Consider the following 16,242-nt stretch of genomic DNA (forward strand, 5'->3'; position numbering starts at 1 on the left):
GCGCGACCCTGTTTGTCGCGACTCGCAAACACATTTACGGATTACAACATGCGTACATCCGTGTGCATCTGTGTATATATCTGTCTCTAAAAACGAATCGTCCGTTGAGAATATTTAGACGATATGGCGGCAAGCCGCTCCCCGTTGCTTTTTGTCACCTGATATCTAATCGTGCATTCCACATATGCGTGCGTGTATTCGCGCGATCGAATCTAAATTAATAAATTTTAATAGCAAAAAAGGTTCCACAAGTCACGCGCTATTAAATACGGTAATTGGATTTTTCGAACGAATTTGGGACAAATTCTCTTTAGCAATAAATCTAATTGTAGAGATGTTTCTTTTTAGCGCGAATTTAATCTTGAATTGAATATCGAATTAAATTAAAAAATATTGCATCCTAAATAATTGATAAAGTGATGCAGACTCTTCGAGTCCCTTCTAATGCTAATAGCAGGCAAAGGAAATACTTCTTTAATAATAATTTATGACTATGAATATTAATTGTGGCTATTATATTTTACAGCAATAAAGATTAATGACAACTGTTGTAAGAAATTTTTACGCTTGCTCCAATGTTAGTATTCATAACATAAAAACGAGCGACAGCGAATACTTTTATGATTTTAGAAGAGGATTTTTAAATCCCCATAAAAAGAATATACATTATTTAACGCACACAATTTTTCTCGTCAGCATAAAATATTTCATGCAAATTTTTACATTAAACTTTCCATTGAAATAAATTTCGCGACGATAATACTAAACGTTAGTGAAAAAGCGTCATCGGTCATGAAATCTAAAATTCCATTTGAAAATATATAGCCTCTACTGAACGGCCGACCGCTACACGTCGCAAAAAAACATATGCTTTATCTCCGCTAATCTTTGTCTTCACCTATAATCTAAGATTATCGCGGAAGAGAAGATAACGACGAAGTTTATGACGGAAGAGCAGTATATTGACGTGTATATGTGTCCGTCTATGTGTATTCATGCAATTTTGCCGCACCCCACGCGTATCGTACGCAGATAAATACGCACACATGGACGCGTATTTCTCTCCCTCCCCTATTTTATCTAATCGCGAGCGTGCGTGTATAGGTGCCATCAGACAATGCGGCACCAGCGTCGAGTACGAATATACGTTGAATATTCGACGGTTTCCTTCATTCTTTTTCTTTTAATAATAAATAAATTCAGATTTCACATGGTTGATATTCTTATGATTCATATCGAATTATCATAGAACATACAAATGTTATTCTTGAATGGTTGATATTCTTTATATTCTTATGATTCATATTATTTGGTTTCGCACCTTTGACGCGGGATTACTCGGCATAACACATATTGTCGAACTAAATTTAATTCTCCGTTAAATTAAAATATAATAAATTTAATAATATTTATTAAATTATTATATTTTAATTTAACGGAGAATTATTTTAGTTCGACAATATGTGTTATGCCGAGTAATCCTGCGTCAAAGGTGCGAAACCAAAAAATATATGAACCATATAAGAATATAAACTATATAAAGAATATCAATCATTCAAGAATAATATTTGTATGTTCTATGATAATTCGATATAAATCATAAGAATATCAACCATGTGAAGAATATAAACTATATAAAATATGAAACTCTATCTTTATCATATCATTGCGCGAATGTATATCAATTCTGTCGACAAGTTGGAGAATTCCCCCATTCTCAAGTTAATCTCGATTCTGTTAGATAAATGAAGTTATAACAGCTAATTTTCATACAATATCGCTTATCTATCTTATCTTTATATCGGAGGTAATAGAATAGGAAAGCTATTCTAATGTCAAATGTTGAATGTTGCATCATGACGCGATAATCCATGCTTTCGAGAAATAATATAATTATATAATATTATAATTTCGAGAAAAACTGTTCTGATTCGATAAACTGAAATTTCGTTAAAAATATTTTTAAGAGAGATTTCTCTCTCTCCCTCTCTCTAAGAATTATTGTTTAATTTGCCTATATTTAAATTCATCGCTGAGCATAAACATGCTAGCTCTTGTAGCATTAACGACTGCATCGTAATTGACTTTTTACAATCGTCTCTATGTCTCAACGCGCGTATGTGACGAATTCGTGCTATGTCACATGTGTCACGCAAAAAGTCAGATCATCCGAGCGATGCAGCGTGCTTTGTCTCTTTTGTTGAAAGACAAGCGGCACGCCTTCGACACGATAGCTCACATTAAACAGATAAAAAAACGCGATTGCTCTTTCCACATGTAAGACAATAAGATGTAGAAAAGTAAGAGATATACATCTCTAATTTTTTTTGACATGATATTACTCATTTAAATCATAAGAATACAAAACATATAAAGGATATGAATCATATAAAATCTGAAACTCTATCTTAATCGTAGCTATTTGTATCAATGCGCGAATGTATATCAATTCTGTCGATAAATTGGAGAATCCTCCCACTCTCAAGTTAATCTCGATTCTGTTAGATAAATTAATTTATAACATAGTGAAGTTATAACATAGTAAAATGAAGTTATAATAGTTAATTTTCATATAATATCGCTTATCTCTCTTATCTTTATATCGGAGCCAATAGAATAGGAAAGCTATTTTAATGTCAAATATTGGCGCAATAATGATGCTGCCATGCTTTCGAGAAATAATATAATTATATAATATTATAAAATTGGGAGAAAAATTCTTCTGTTTCGATAAACTGAAATTTCGTGCATTTTGGTCTCTACGATATTAAATACTATAAAATACAGGATATTGGCGGGCAAGTTCGGTCGATTATCCGCGAAGGTGTCAGATAAGTAAAGGCGGAAGTTTATCAGCGGATGATCCCTCTCCGCGCGAACGCGCTCGTTATACGCGCGAGCACGGAAACTCGATTATGCAATGGTTCGTTACCTTGATACTGTCGTAGCAGGCGGTGACCCGTCCGTTCTGCACCTCGACGTTGGCTGGCGGATGGGCGAACTTGCACTCCGTGTCGGGCCTGGTGCACTTGTTGCGCTGGAACTCCCGACAGACCTCCAGTTGCAGCCACCGCGAGTCCTTGCCGTTCAGTAGGTTATTCATGTTGACCATTGCCATTCTTCCACTCCTGGAAGACCGAAGAAATCCCCGTTCGTGCGCTGGCTTCTACCGTTTGAGAGAAAGTCCCGGGACTCTCCACCACCGAATTCACCACCGATAACTCTCTCCTCTCCCTCTCTCTCCCACTCTCTTCCTTCCTAAATTCCTCCTCGCGTGATGCTCGGCGCCTTTTTCCCCGGTCGCGTGCACTCGCGTCGACTAATCAAGGATATATACGTTTCGTTTATAGGATACGATCGAGCAACTCGCGGCACGAGCTCGTCGGCACTTATGCACGAGATTTCGCGACGTCCACCCTTGTGCTCCACCACTTTCACCCTGTCTCGTCAATCTCTCTCACCATTCGCTCACGACTTGCACACGCTCATTCGTCCCTTCCCCTCTCTTTCACTCTCGCTCTCTCTCTCTCTCTCTCTCTCTTTCACACACTGAGAACGCGAAATCCCGCGTGTGCCTCGGAGTCGTTCAACTACTTTAGACTTGTTATACCTTACAGACGGCAGAAGATCTTCCGTTTAAGCACGATGCAACGTTCTTAATGTCCCATGTACGCGCCTAGCGACAACCCGTAGCTGTTTTACTTCGCGTGGATGTCCTCCGCGTGAGAAATCACTATTGTGTCTCCCGCGATCTCGATCTTCCTCACGTTGAAGCCGCGCTTGGTTCTCGGTCGTCGTCGTTGTTGTTGTTGTTTTTCGCGCGATATTTCAGCGAATCGTCGTCTCGCGGAAATTCGGCGTTTATCAGCAACGTCGAGCTGTTTCGAGCGTGGCTTATCGGCGTCGCTTCTCTCCCGCCCGATATCGATTCCGCGTCACGGTGAATTAATCGAAGGAGCGCGACGGCGGCGGCGGGTTTAGGCGTCGTCGTCGATGGTTAGCGATTTTGCGAGATTCTTCGCGCTCTCGTAGGCCGTGTATGTTCGTAGGAGGTTGCGTGGTACACGCGCTTCCCGTTCCGGTAATCCCCGAGTGGGTGTGAAAGCCGGATGTGTATATATATAGACGGAAGGGAGAAGGATCAGAATATCTCACCGAGAAAGAAGGAGAAAAAGAAGCGAAGAGGGTGAAGCTATATATCGACAGCGATTAGGCTCCGGTCGATTATTAGGCGAGATGGCACAGCCGCTATACTCTCTCCTCCTAGGCTCCGTGTGATGAGGCGATGGCGAAGGTCGTCGATCTCGTCTATCGACTCCTCGTTCACTCTATACTTCCTTTATCTTCCCTTGATCTTGCGCGGCACGCCGCACTCGAGAAAGCCGAGGACGTAGTAGTAATAGTCGGGCAAAGCTTGAAAGCCTTCGAAGCTAAACGTCGACCAAGAGGAGTGTGCTCTCTAGACGCACGCGCTTTTGTACGCGTATCTCCTCTTCCTTTATTACACACAGAAGGCTGCAGTTGGTCGCTGCTGAGGGTGTACTGTCGTCCACGCGCGCGTGTACGTTATATATGTGTTTGTCTACGTATGCGTGTCTCGAAAAGCCGGTCTCGTGGCGTCCTTCAAGCCGGTTTCAAACTAACGCGTGTTTCTCGTGACGGCGAGTCTACTGGAAGGAGTACAGAGGGTCACGTTGGTGTTGGTAGTCACGATACAGCAAAGGAGCAGGACCGTGTTCACCACGGCGGTCGGCTGTCGGTGCTGGCTGCTGCTGCTGCTGTCGATGAAGTAGAAAAGGACGAAGGAGAGAGAAAGAAGAGTCACTCCGTCCGTGAAAAGGTGATGAAAACCCTTTACGCGCTGTCCTGCTGGGGCGGAGAGGAATGGCGATGCGCGAGTAGATTATCTCGGAATTCCGGAGGCAGGATGTGCCCGGGAAAGGGGACGACGCGGATATCGATAAAGAAGCCTGTGAAGAGAGATTGGTAATGGAGACGAACGATAAACAGGAGCGGTAAGAGAGTGGTGCGGTGTTGTAAGCACGTGAAGACGACGGACGCGACAAAAGCGGACGTATCGGGCGAAGGTCCGGCGGCTGGGTCGCGTTTGGGGTTCGGGTCGTGTCGGGGATCGGACCCGAACAGAAGACGGGGGGGAAGGGTGTTCCAGGGGGGTTTTGCCGGGGAAGGGAGGGCGCGGAAACGACGAGACAGAGAGAGGGAGGTTTCCGGGGGGTAGGGTGGGGCGGGGGGACCGGGGAGAGGAGAGAATTGCGAGTTAGCGAGTGACGTTGCGCTTCCGTTCTTCGGATTTACGTCATTTATTCGGCGCGCTGTTGGCTCCTCCCGCGCGGTCGAACTCCAGTTGCTGCTGTTCTGGAAACATACCAAAAGCGAAAACTCGCGTTACTGCGGATGCAAAGGCTTAAAATGCTCTTTGTTTCGGGCTTCTGAGCGGTCGGGGATAATGGGGGGGTGACGGCAATGCAGGGGTTAAAAGGGAGAAGGGTTAAGCGCAAGCCGCGAACAGACAGACATATAGATTCGGTAAAACGCAAAACTATACGCAATGCACAAGCACGCTCGAGCAAACGACAGACGTTATCAATGTCGAGATGGCGAACACGCGGCGATTCGAATTCGAAAGAGAAAAAAAAATATATCGACAAGCAACATGTTACTATACCTCTCATTAGTACACACAAATAAAATGCGCGCGCAAGGAACAGCTGATTCTGACAAGTACAGATTCAAAACATACTCCCTATATCCGCGAGACCCCTTCATCGATTATTAACGAAGTGTTAGATTAGCAATATCAGCCGATTGTTTAGCAATCTTATAATTAATATAATTTATCATATCGAAAAGATTATCAATCGCATTTCCCGTTTAAAGAATCTAATTTAATCAATATGACATACACAATATTAATTGATTTAGCTATCTAACTATCGATGGTAAAAGTATTCAGTGCCGGATATTGTTGAAGCATCGCAAGCAATTTTAATCGACCTAGCGAAGAGCGTCTCGCACACACCTAGAAGAAGCGAAGCGCCGTATAATTTTATAATTCTAGCTGTGAAAACTCGCAACGTGCCATAACTCTTCACGATCTCCTGCGTACATTAGCCGGAGAAAAACTGTGTTTGCATATGCGCAGCATAAACATCGGAGCGCGAAGCGTTTCGGATGAAGGGAGAGAAAGAGAGAAACGGGGGACACGGTCGTGCATTTTATGTACGACGACGTAGAGATACACACAGTTAAGACGAAGAAAAAGGCACGTGCGCGCGAGCAGGACTGTAGTACAATTTTCCGTCGCGCAAGTAAGCCGCTTACGAAAAGCGGGCTCGAGTCGCCGTTTCTCATGTTACCTGGCACGAGTTATGACGACGTATGTGTGTGCGCGTCCGGCGCGTACACAAACGCGAAGGCCAAGAAAAACGTTTCGAGCGCGATCATTTGTTTTCGTCAGAATTCTGCGTGAGAATCGCTGAAATATATCGCTGCGCAAAAGTTCCGCTTAAAGTCTCGATATTATCAGGTGTTAAATTTTACAATTATCGCACGTACTCTCTCAGAGAGACGTATTCAGAAATTAATTCTTAAAATAGTGTATGTGCATCGAGGTTACTTTATAGATTATTTTTTTATATAATTCGCAATAAAAGTTAGAATTCAGATTATAAATATTCTATTTATCGTTTTATATGTATTTTGATATAATTTAGACTATTATTTTGTATATAGGATATGCATAAAAAATTTGTATTCTACATATAGTAAAATTATTTTATTCGTATTATTGTATTCTCCTCATTCTTTTCAATTATTTCAATTGTATCTCATTTCAAACAACATCTTCAAATAAAAGCTCCACGTTTTTTAAAGGAAAAAATATGATGCAATACATTTCTTTAAATCATTCGTTTTATTTTATTATTTCATCGACAATATTTTTTAAATCAAACTATATTATTTTTTGCTCAAATTAATATATCAATAAAAATATTAAGAGGAAAGCTCATTAAAATCTAATAACTTACGAGATGTTAAAAACTTTTATTTTAATAAATAGTTTAAGCAAAATAATAAAGCTTTTATTCAAAACATTTCTCTAAAATGAAACGTCTGAAATAATTTTCTGGGTGGAAAGTTGCCAAAAGGATATATTTAAATCTATTCTATTTGTATAATTTGATATTGTGATCTTCAAATATTTTTCAAACTGCAAAATAAAATTATAAATAAAATTCTATAAATTATAAATAACATAAAAGTCTATATTTTATTCTTTTATTTATGACTCCACCAATTAATTAAGTCTCGCAATTATATTCATTGATATCAGTTTCTATCAAAATAGTCCAACTTAATCAAATTTTAAATTCAAAAGTTTTCCTTCGAAACAGTTTTGCACAAGAAAAAAGAAAATAATGTTTTGCTTGCTATTTTAAAGAGTGAAAATTGAAAATGAATTCCTCCATCCGGTTAATGTAAAAGTCAAATACATTAAATTTTAAAATATCGCTTGGCACAAAATAACGTTATACAACTGTAAGCGTATCTACAGTAATCAAAAATAAACAAAACATCTTTTGCATGACTTCAATATTACTGTATTTCCGAATACTTCAAACTTCACATTGGATATGTATCGAATAACAGTTGCAATATACATTCTGATACACGAATAAGTGTGTGATATTCCGATAATCCGAGAAGTTTGAATAGACTCAACATATGTTAAAATCAATAGAATCTGTTTTGGAACTAGAAAAATGTTACGAATAAGCCCACGTCGTATGTATGGAATACGCGATAAATTGTCGTATCTATAAAGGAAATGTGTCAGAGATTTAACCTTTATCCACAACCAGAAACTCTTTTTAGTTTTATGAACCTATAGGATGTATCTTGTTCGTTTGTTTGTTGATGCAGTTTGTCTGAAATATTTCAATTTTCACTTACTGACAGCCCGCAATAATGCAGTTATATGTATATTCGTAATTCCATTACACTATTACACAGCGTACTATTTTTTCGTTCATTGCATTAATTTATCGTTCAGTAAATTAACATATTCTTTATAATTATATAATTATTTTACAAAAGTTTTTACTTTATCTAAATGCCTCAAGAAAATAATACCTTGATTATTATTTATAAAACGATATTGTTCTAAAGTATATTAGAACATTTCATGTAATAAAAAATAATAAAAAAAAAGTATTAAAATATTAACATTACAATATCAATGATATAATAGTAGTGTATTTCCAATATTATATTTCACAAGCATACTGTATATGCGTGTTAATTTACATAAATGTTAATCAGATACATGACATTTAAGAACATACATATGATAATAACTCGACATTAACTGTTGCGATATTTTTCGGCAAAAAATAGCTTCGATAAGAAAAGCATATCGCGTTGAGATAAGGATTAAATGTGACTTTCCACATGAATCGAATGGCGCGTGTTGTTAATCTGGAACGAATCGCTGATACCGCTGCGGCGCCGACGTGAAACTTTGATCGGGAAAAACGGGAAGGTCGGCTTTATTAATAATTATTACGTACAAGACGAAGCCGAGCAGGCAAGATACGACTAACGTACGGATCTTTCTCTTTCTCTCGTGACTCGCGTGCTCGAGGGACCACACTCTGTCTTTCTTATTCTCATTCCCTTTCTCTCTTTCTCCCCCTTTCTCTCTCGCTCCCGTTCTTTCGTTCTCTGCCGGTCGAATCGATATACGTGCACGAATGCGGCTTCGAGCTTCGTCCACTTCTTCTTTCACGTGACTACCGCAGGAAAGAGGGCCGGCCGAATCAATATCTCACACAGCATTTCGACCTCGTCCTCGTAGCTGTCGCCGCGAGAGCTCCTCGCACCCTTCCAAGGTCGTTCTCATCGTCTGAGTCGAATCCGACGTTGCAAAACGACTGAATCTCTAATTAATCTCCCTTTTTATGCCCTTTCTATATGCCCTGGACTCGACGCGCGAATACGCGCCTATCTTATCGCGTGCACGTGTGAAAGCACGTGTGTCGAACAACGTGCAAGCGTGTAATATATTCGACAGCCATGGAAAAATCGACAATTTACTTTCTTATTCAATTATACGGAACCCAGTGCGCGATAGAGTACTCGACACTTTGCCTAATTCCGAGTGTCATTAAAAGTTGCAGCAAGCGCGAGATTCTTTGTAAGACGCAAATCGAATTAGAACATCGAAGATTCCTTCCCAAGAGATAATACAGTCTTTGTCAATCTTGAAAATACTTGTACCTAACTTAATCTTTCTCTAATCAAGAGCATGACGCGCTGAATATCCCTGAGATCCTTTTTATTCCTTCTGTTTGCCAAAATATATATATAATATCATTACTTATGTATGTGTTGCAATTATATAATTTAAAAAATTTTAATTATTAAAATTTTGATAATATAAAATTGATGAAAAACTAATTTGAATGTAAGATATTATGGATTCACATTCTTTTAATACTCACAGCAACGAAAGAAAGCTTTAAAACGTGATTTAAAAAATATATGAAAATTAAAATATGTTGAACAAATATTTATTAGTAAAATTAATTAATTATTTAATTTTTAATATATATATTTATATTTTACATCAAGCACAATGTAAATGGGAAAAAAAAAAAAAAAAAAGATAATCTCGTACCGATTATTGAAAACGGCGACACAGTGGATATTAAACCAGACACGCGGTTTTCTCATTGCGCGAGGTTTTATTTGTCAGACGGCCCATTTATAACGAAGCCATCATAATACAACGGTTGGATACGTGATTGCGGTCGACTGGACAAATCCATCGACGCGATACGTCGACAGAGAGAGCCGGCGATTGAGTGAATACACGAGAACGAGAGAGGCAGAGGTGTGTGCGAGAAAGAGAAGAGGAGAGGAGAGGAGAGAAGAGGAGGACAAAGAGCGATGAGGTAGAAAAAATGATTTTTAACATTTCCGATAGATTGCTCCTGATTACCCGGACCGTACGAGCGGGCACGTGCAGCCTCTGCGCGCGTGTGCATGTGCACGCTCGTTCACCCGATGGCTTTCCCTTTGTGCTGCGAGCCGGGAATAAAGTAAAAAAGAAGAGCGAAATTAACGGAATGAAACAATGGGAACGACCGGGCTTAAGGGTTGCTGCCGGCTGTGTAATGGAATTAGGTCCGATTAAATTAGCTAAAAGGATTTTAGGTATGTACCGAAGGAGCAAACTACGTTTTCGATATTATCGTATTTCTTTCTCGTGCCTGCTCCAGTCGCGCCTTTAATACGACCCTGATAACTGTCACGCATAACAGGTAACGTTCGTGTAAGTTTTCTAATATAGCCTTTTCTATTTTCTAATGTTCGAATCGAAAATTTACCGCTTTGTCAAATGTTTCAATTCAATTTTAATCTGGAATATAACAGAGAAAATGTGTGTCGAAGAAGAACATTTCTCTTATCGCATAAGTTGCATTCATTATAAATTCGTAATCACGATTCCAAAAATGTGCCGATATCTTCCATCAAATAAAATTAAATTTCCAAGTATATAATTTTTTACGTAACTCTTAAATGTTTGAGATTTAATATACATTACAAATATTAATGTTAAATAATACACGTCAAGTTGAAAATATCACATATTTGATTGACATATCGTATATAAGTTCATTTATTCATATATAATTTCACAGAGTCAATTAGAATATCCATCTCCCGCCAAGTAAGATAATGAAAACGAAATCGAATTAAATAATTTATGCAATTCTTCTTTATACAGATCATTATACATTATACAATCTTCGATCGACAGTTTATTTTGAAACTGAATAGCGAAAAGAAAGTAAGTAGCAAAAAATATTCCGTGAAAGAGGCTCTCGAGAGCTTTTCCGCGGAGCAACGTAGATCTGAGCAAACCTCGATACCGCGATACGATATAGCAAGTGAATCTTTTTCAAAGGGTTTAGAATTCATGCATCGTCGTAAAAATAAGACACGGTCGCGTGTACCAGCGAAAGCGTCGTCCCGATATAAATTCGCCAGTGTACTATTTTCTGCTCGGGGACTTTTTTGCACCCCTCCGTCGTCCTTTCAATACGCTGTATATATGTATATAGAAAATCCTAGGAGAAGAGAATCTCCGGCGAAACGGGTAGCGCCGCCTTCTTGCGCGAGAACGGACAGAGAAGAACCTACTCTTCTGCATCAGCACACTGCCGGGGAAGTTGCAGAGGAAGACCGGAAACACATCGCGCCCCTCCACCCAGTCGAAGCGCACCAGCCGAATTCCGTTCATTAAGGAAGTTACCGGTCGCAACAAAGTAGCGCGCGAGCTAACGCAAGAAGTAATTGACATTCGGCTGCAGCCTGTATCGCGCCTGGATAATAACCGGCTGGCTGCGCGAGCTCGCAGGATGCAATTTGTTTTGTAACAAGCCCGCCTACCCCCTCCCTCCTCGCTTACGAATTACGCGAATCGCTATTTCATCCAGGGCACAATTAGACTCCATTTCGCGCGTCGTATAAATCGGTGTTTCGGGAATTTTCGCTACTTAAGAGGAAAAAAAAAAAGATATATCGACGAACTGTCTCTTTGACTTCGTTATCTTCTTCTTATTGTTAAATCGTACACTCGAAATTTTTCTTATTCGACGTGCTAAAAAGTTGATGCGACTAATGATTAAATAATCATTCTAATGAAAGATTGAAAACTCGAAATTCGTCGTAGAAAATTCATAATCGAAATTTAATCCGCTAAAAGTAGGACGTTCCTTAAATAAGACTGCGACCTGGAAAAGGTCGTTTTGTTAATCAAAGTTAATTAACCAAAATCAGTTGCACAATTTACGTTACATTATTCAGGCTCAACGTTTCGGTTGTTAATGACTCAGTTTTTCAAAGGTTTATTTAGTATAAACACAATAAAGTGGTGCGAGAAGCAACGCGTGAAAACGAAGAATTAAACGCCTGAAATTTATGCCAACATAAGCTGTGTTATGTGTACAGTGTTGCAGTTATGTTTCGCTGAAAAGTAAGCAATTTAGTAGGGCGAAGGGTATTACGTGTAAGCAAACTGTGTTATTTGCATTTTCATATTTACATTTGCAAACGCGTCGATGAGATAATTCACGTGGAGAATACTTTAAATTGCGATACGTGTAAACGAGAAAGATCGAGTCAGGAAATCGTCAAAGTAAGAAAAATATTATTTTTGGAATATTGTTTTCGTCAACTAATTGTCTTTTTAACAATAATAAGAATTTTAAGATTAGAAACTCATATCGCTTCAGTCACCAGCTATTTATAGCCAAGGTAAATAGCATGTTCCACGCAATTATTTAGTTCTTATCGAAGTCTATTTTTAAAATTCTCTCTATATTTCTTGCGTCAACATATATTATGTAAAAAAAAAGTATTATATTATAGAATTTGATAGATTGGGAAATATAATTTTTTAATATATGCCACATAATAGTGAAAATTATATGCAGAATCTCACAATCTAGTTTTTAAAGTTTTGTAAGAATTTTGTTTAAACTCTAGAAAAAGTATTCCCTTAGGTACTTAAGTAGATATACTTTTGTGTGCGAACGTCTCACGAGGCCTGATTTTATAAAAATTTTATCTTTGGCAAACGCGCGAACAATGGGAAAGTATGCGTTAAAGCGAAGATCACCATATGTATAAAGGCAGAGGCGCATTATCAACCGAATAGAAAACAATGGCGATATCGATTCGCCGTGGCATCCGCTAAAATAGGGCGGTGCAAATGCACAACGCCGGGGCTTTATGCTCACACTTTCGGCATTTAAGTATCTATGAACCCAACAAGTTTGCCGCATCTGCCGAGATTCCACGACGGGAGAACATATTTCGTAAAATATCCGAGAAATTATCACTGCGCCGTCACTGTTTCGGTAGTTTGAACCTTCGAACTTTAAATCCAACGAAACTTCACACGCGATACTGTTTATCGATCATTATCCAAGTTTATGATAATATAGAAATATTAGGAATAACGCAAAATACACTCTACTGTGTTGGAATAGTTTGTAATAAATTAATTATAAGTTAATATATCCTCAATAAAATATATAAATAACCTTTTTTTTATATATTAATAAATCGGAATTTCAAACTTTATTTCTTATTAAGATTTTATTATTATTATTATTATATTACTATGAAATCTTTAATTTGCCACAAAATTGTCATTTATGTTCAATTTTCATAGGAGAACCGAATACATATTTTTATCAAGAAATTTGCTTTTAAAAGATAAATTTGTTTTTGTGGTGACGCTTTATACTTTATACAAAAAAATCAACCCCAAAAAACGCTACGTGATAAAGTGATATAGATCATTCTATATGAGTTCTTCGTAAGCAATATTAATTTTCTGAGGCGAATACCGAGGCAAATATAATGCTAAACATAACTTTGGCCGACACAAACATACTCGTACGTTCTAATCTTAGGGGAGTACAAATAATATAACCACGGAAGAGGAAGCCCTTACGTTATTAAAAAAAAATACCAAATTGCGTGAAGAGGCAGAGTCGAGGAGAAAAATATTCAACGTTCAGCCGCCAATTCTCATTACATTAGGAGCAACATCGCGACATATCGCAGTATCATTTTCAGCAAGTCCGTTCCTACAACATGCCCGTGGCTTTCATGGCAAGCAAATGGTTGCGTGCAATTAAACGGGGAATATTTTTCGTCCCAACGAGCCTCTCTACGGGCGGCGTTTTTGGGCTAAAAGCGCATCGCGCATGAGATCAGAAACAGTATACCGGCATTTTCCACGAGTACTCGCATTAAAAAATAACGTTCCAGAGAAAAGCCACCCTCGAGCCGTTTTATTGACGCGAATTATTCTGAAATGTAGTGGAATTTCATTTATTAGAACGCATCAAGACATAAGCGAAATACCGAGAATGAATGGTAGGTAATTTTGCGTTTCGAATCCGCACACATTTCAGAGAGCTATAGATATATAAATTTCTCTCTAAATTACTAAATGATAAAATATATTGTATATACATATATATACACATAGCGAAGTATTTATAATGTTAAATAAAGCTCAGTAATATTCAGTTGTATTAATAACTCAAAAGACAAATTTAAAAATTAATAATAAATTTAATTACAATGTAATTAAAGAAATGTTAAATAAATACATGTTAAATAAAATTAAAAAATGTATAATGATATAAATTAATAGAAATTGTTACAATTGATACAATTAATAAAAATGTACAGTATATATATCTATAACAGAATTAGCCTTCCATTCATACATTTCATTTAATATTGCCTTAATAAAAGTATCGATATCTAAAACATTAACAATGATCGCGCGGACAAAAAGCAAAGTCTCTATCGAGGGGTGTCTCATTCATCAAAAATTTGTACATGTATTGCGAATTACCGAGAATTCTAAGTAATTTTATGTAATGTGTCGTATAATTCCATTTTTTTATTTTATTTTATTTTATATAAATTAGTACTGTTTAATTTAATAAGAAAAATGTAATTATAGAATGATTATAAAAAGAAATGTTAAGAAAAACAAATTTATTGTAATATTATTGTAAATCATATTATGCAAAAAATTTTTAATTAATATTTTCTAAAATTAATATTACAAATATTTAGTTGGAACACCTAAATTAAAATATTATATTATAATAAAGATATAACAAAAAGTTACGTGTTCCCAATTATAAGTTAAAAAAATGTTTTGTTTTAAACTTCGTAATTAAAAAATTCAGAAATTTTTAAAAATTAACTTAGAAAACCATTTTTAATAAAAATTTCTTTTATATAAAGTTGAACACACACAAAATACAAATAAAATTAGATTAGATCCGAACAAATTAAATATCAAATATTATTGATTTCATAAATTATATTTAGTAAAATATATATTTATAAAAAACGTCATAACAACATCATTTTGACTTTTTAAGGTGTCTTAATCTTGTCTGGGTTATTATTGTTTTATGCTTGTAAATCAATGCGAAGTAATGCGTAATTCCAGAAAAAATGTATTGCGACAGTGAGACACCTCTCGGTCTCTATATGTTTACCATTTTTCGATTCTATGAAAAATTCTCAAGAAAACCCATTAAAGCAGCCAAATTCCTTCGACAAACGCGTGACATATCGGTGGGCGAAGTGCAATTAGAACGCGAAATTGGTCGCGTGTGAGAGAGCGCGGGGTTAAAAAACCGCTCAAAAGCAATTTGACGAGGCGCGGTGGATGCGTCGGGCCGCTTTGAAGCCATAAATTCGCGAGGGGGAGCGTGATTGCGGGTGCAACGGGGGGGTTATTCACCATCCCAATCGGACGTTGCGCTCTGGCTGCTCGTTCATGCATTTCAACGCTTGCAAATCATTCATTCCGACTCATTGTCGGCAAGTCGGCCGCGCTACGCGCGCGTTGTCACGCCGCACAAAATGCATACTCTCTCTCCCTCTCTTTCTCTCTCCCGCACTATGGAATTCCTCGGGATAGGATGCGAAGAGAAAGGGCAATGCCCTTGAATATTTATCGTTCCCGCGGGATCAAATTCTGCGCCAACGAACCCGTTATCGGCAAGCCGCACGAATTGGCGCGAAAACGCGGTAATTACGACGCAACCAAGCCGCGAATCGAAAAAAACCGAGATCATTATCAAGAGTTGTTCTAAAAAAAAATTATAACGTCGAGGGAAAGCGAACGAGAGAGAGAAATAGAGTTTCGTCATTCGTCCATAAAATTTCGCATTGCTTCGATATTCGCCAAATATTGTTTATTGAACTATTTAGCATATGAATATATTAGGTTCTATGAAATATAGATTCCCGTTAATTTAATTATATATTTGTTTATGTTTATATGAATTATTAATGAATTATTACATATACCGCATGTACTAACGATATTGAATGCATAATAAACTAATCCACGCGTAAACAATTATGATTTACATATAAATATCAAATCATGATCTTTTTATATAAGTAATGCAGAGTGGCAATAAAGTGTAGTTGGCTGTTTTTCATTATTTGCCTGTTCGAAATTCACTGAATTTAAAAGCTTCCTGAATCATTTCTAAGTATGCATGTATTTTTTTCAAATTCCATTGTACAACTTCATTAGAGATCGATCCATCATCGCGAACAAAATAGGACAGAATTTCCAACAACCTTTGTTAT

General features: G+C 37.5%; 1 protein-coding gene and 1 long non-coding RNA gene across 15 annotated transcripts in view; one reads left to right on the forward strand and one right to left on the reverse strand.

Moving 5' to 3' along the window:
- The window catches only part of LOC145936221 (protein muscleblind), a 382,974-nt gene that overhangs the window by 358,097 nt on the left and 8,635 nt on the right, over positions 1 to 16,242 (reverse strand). For 13 of the 14 annotated variants that reach the window (XR_014425345.1, XM_083038194.1, XM_083038193.1 and 10 more), the window contains exons 2-3: positions 3,611 to 5,376; positions 2,933 to 3,319 (exon numbers count right to left, since the gene is read on the reverse strand). The exons of the other annotated variant lie outside the window; for it this stretch is intronic. Coding sequence is in view for 12 of the 13 variants with exons in the window: in XM_083038194.1 (XP_082894320.1) it covers positions 2,933 to 3,118 (186 nt within the window). In the remaining variant the exon portion in view is untranslated. The remainder of the gene's footprint in view (positions 1 to 2,932; positions 3,320 to 3,610; positions 5,377 to 16,242) is intronic. 14 annotated transcript variants of the gene reach the window in all.
- Positions 1 to 16,242, forward strand: part of LOC145936227 (uncharacterized) — a 274,129-nt gene that overhangs the window by 213,375 nt on the left and 44,512 nt on the right. The window lies entirely within an intron of this gene.

The sequence above is a fragment of the Prenolepis imparis genome, unplaced genomic scaffold (assembly GCF_030444845.1).
Source record: "Prenolepis imparis isolate NDT839.2.m4 unplaced genomic scaffold, iyPreImpa1.0 SCAF_5, whole genome shotgun sequence".
Taxonomy (NCBI): Eukaryota; Metazoa; Arthropoda; class Insecta; order Hymenoptera; family Formicidae; genus Prenolepis; species Prenolepis imparis.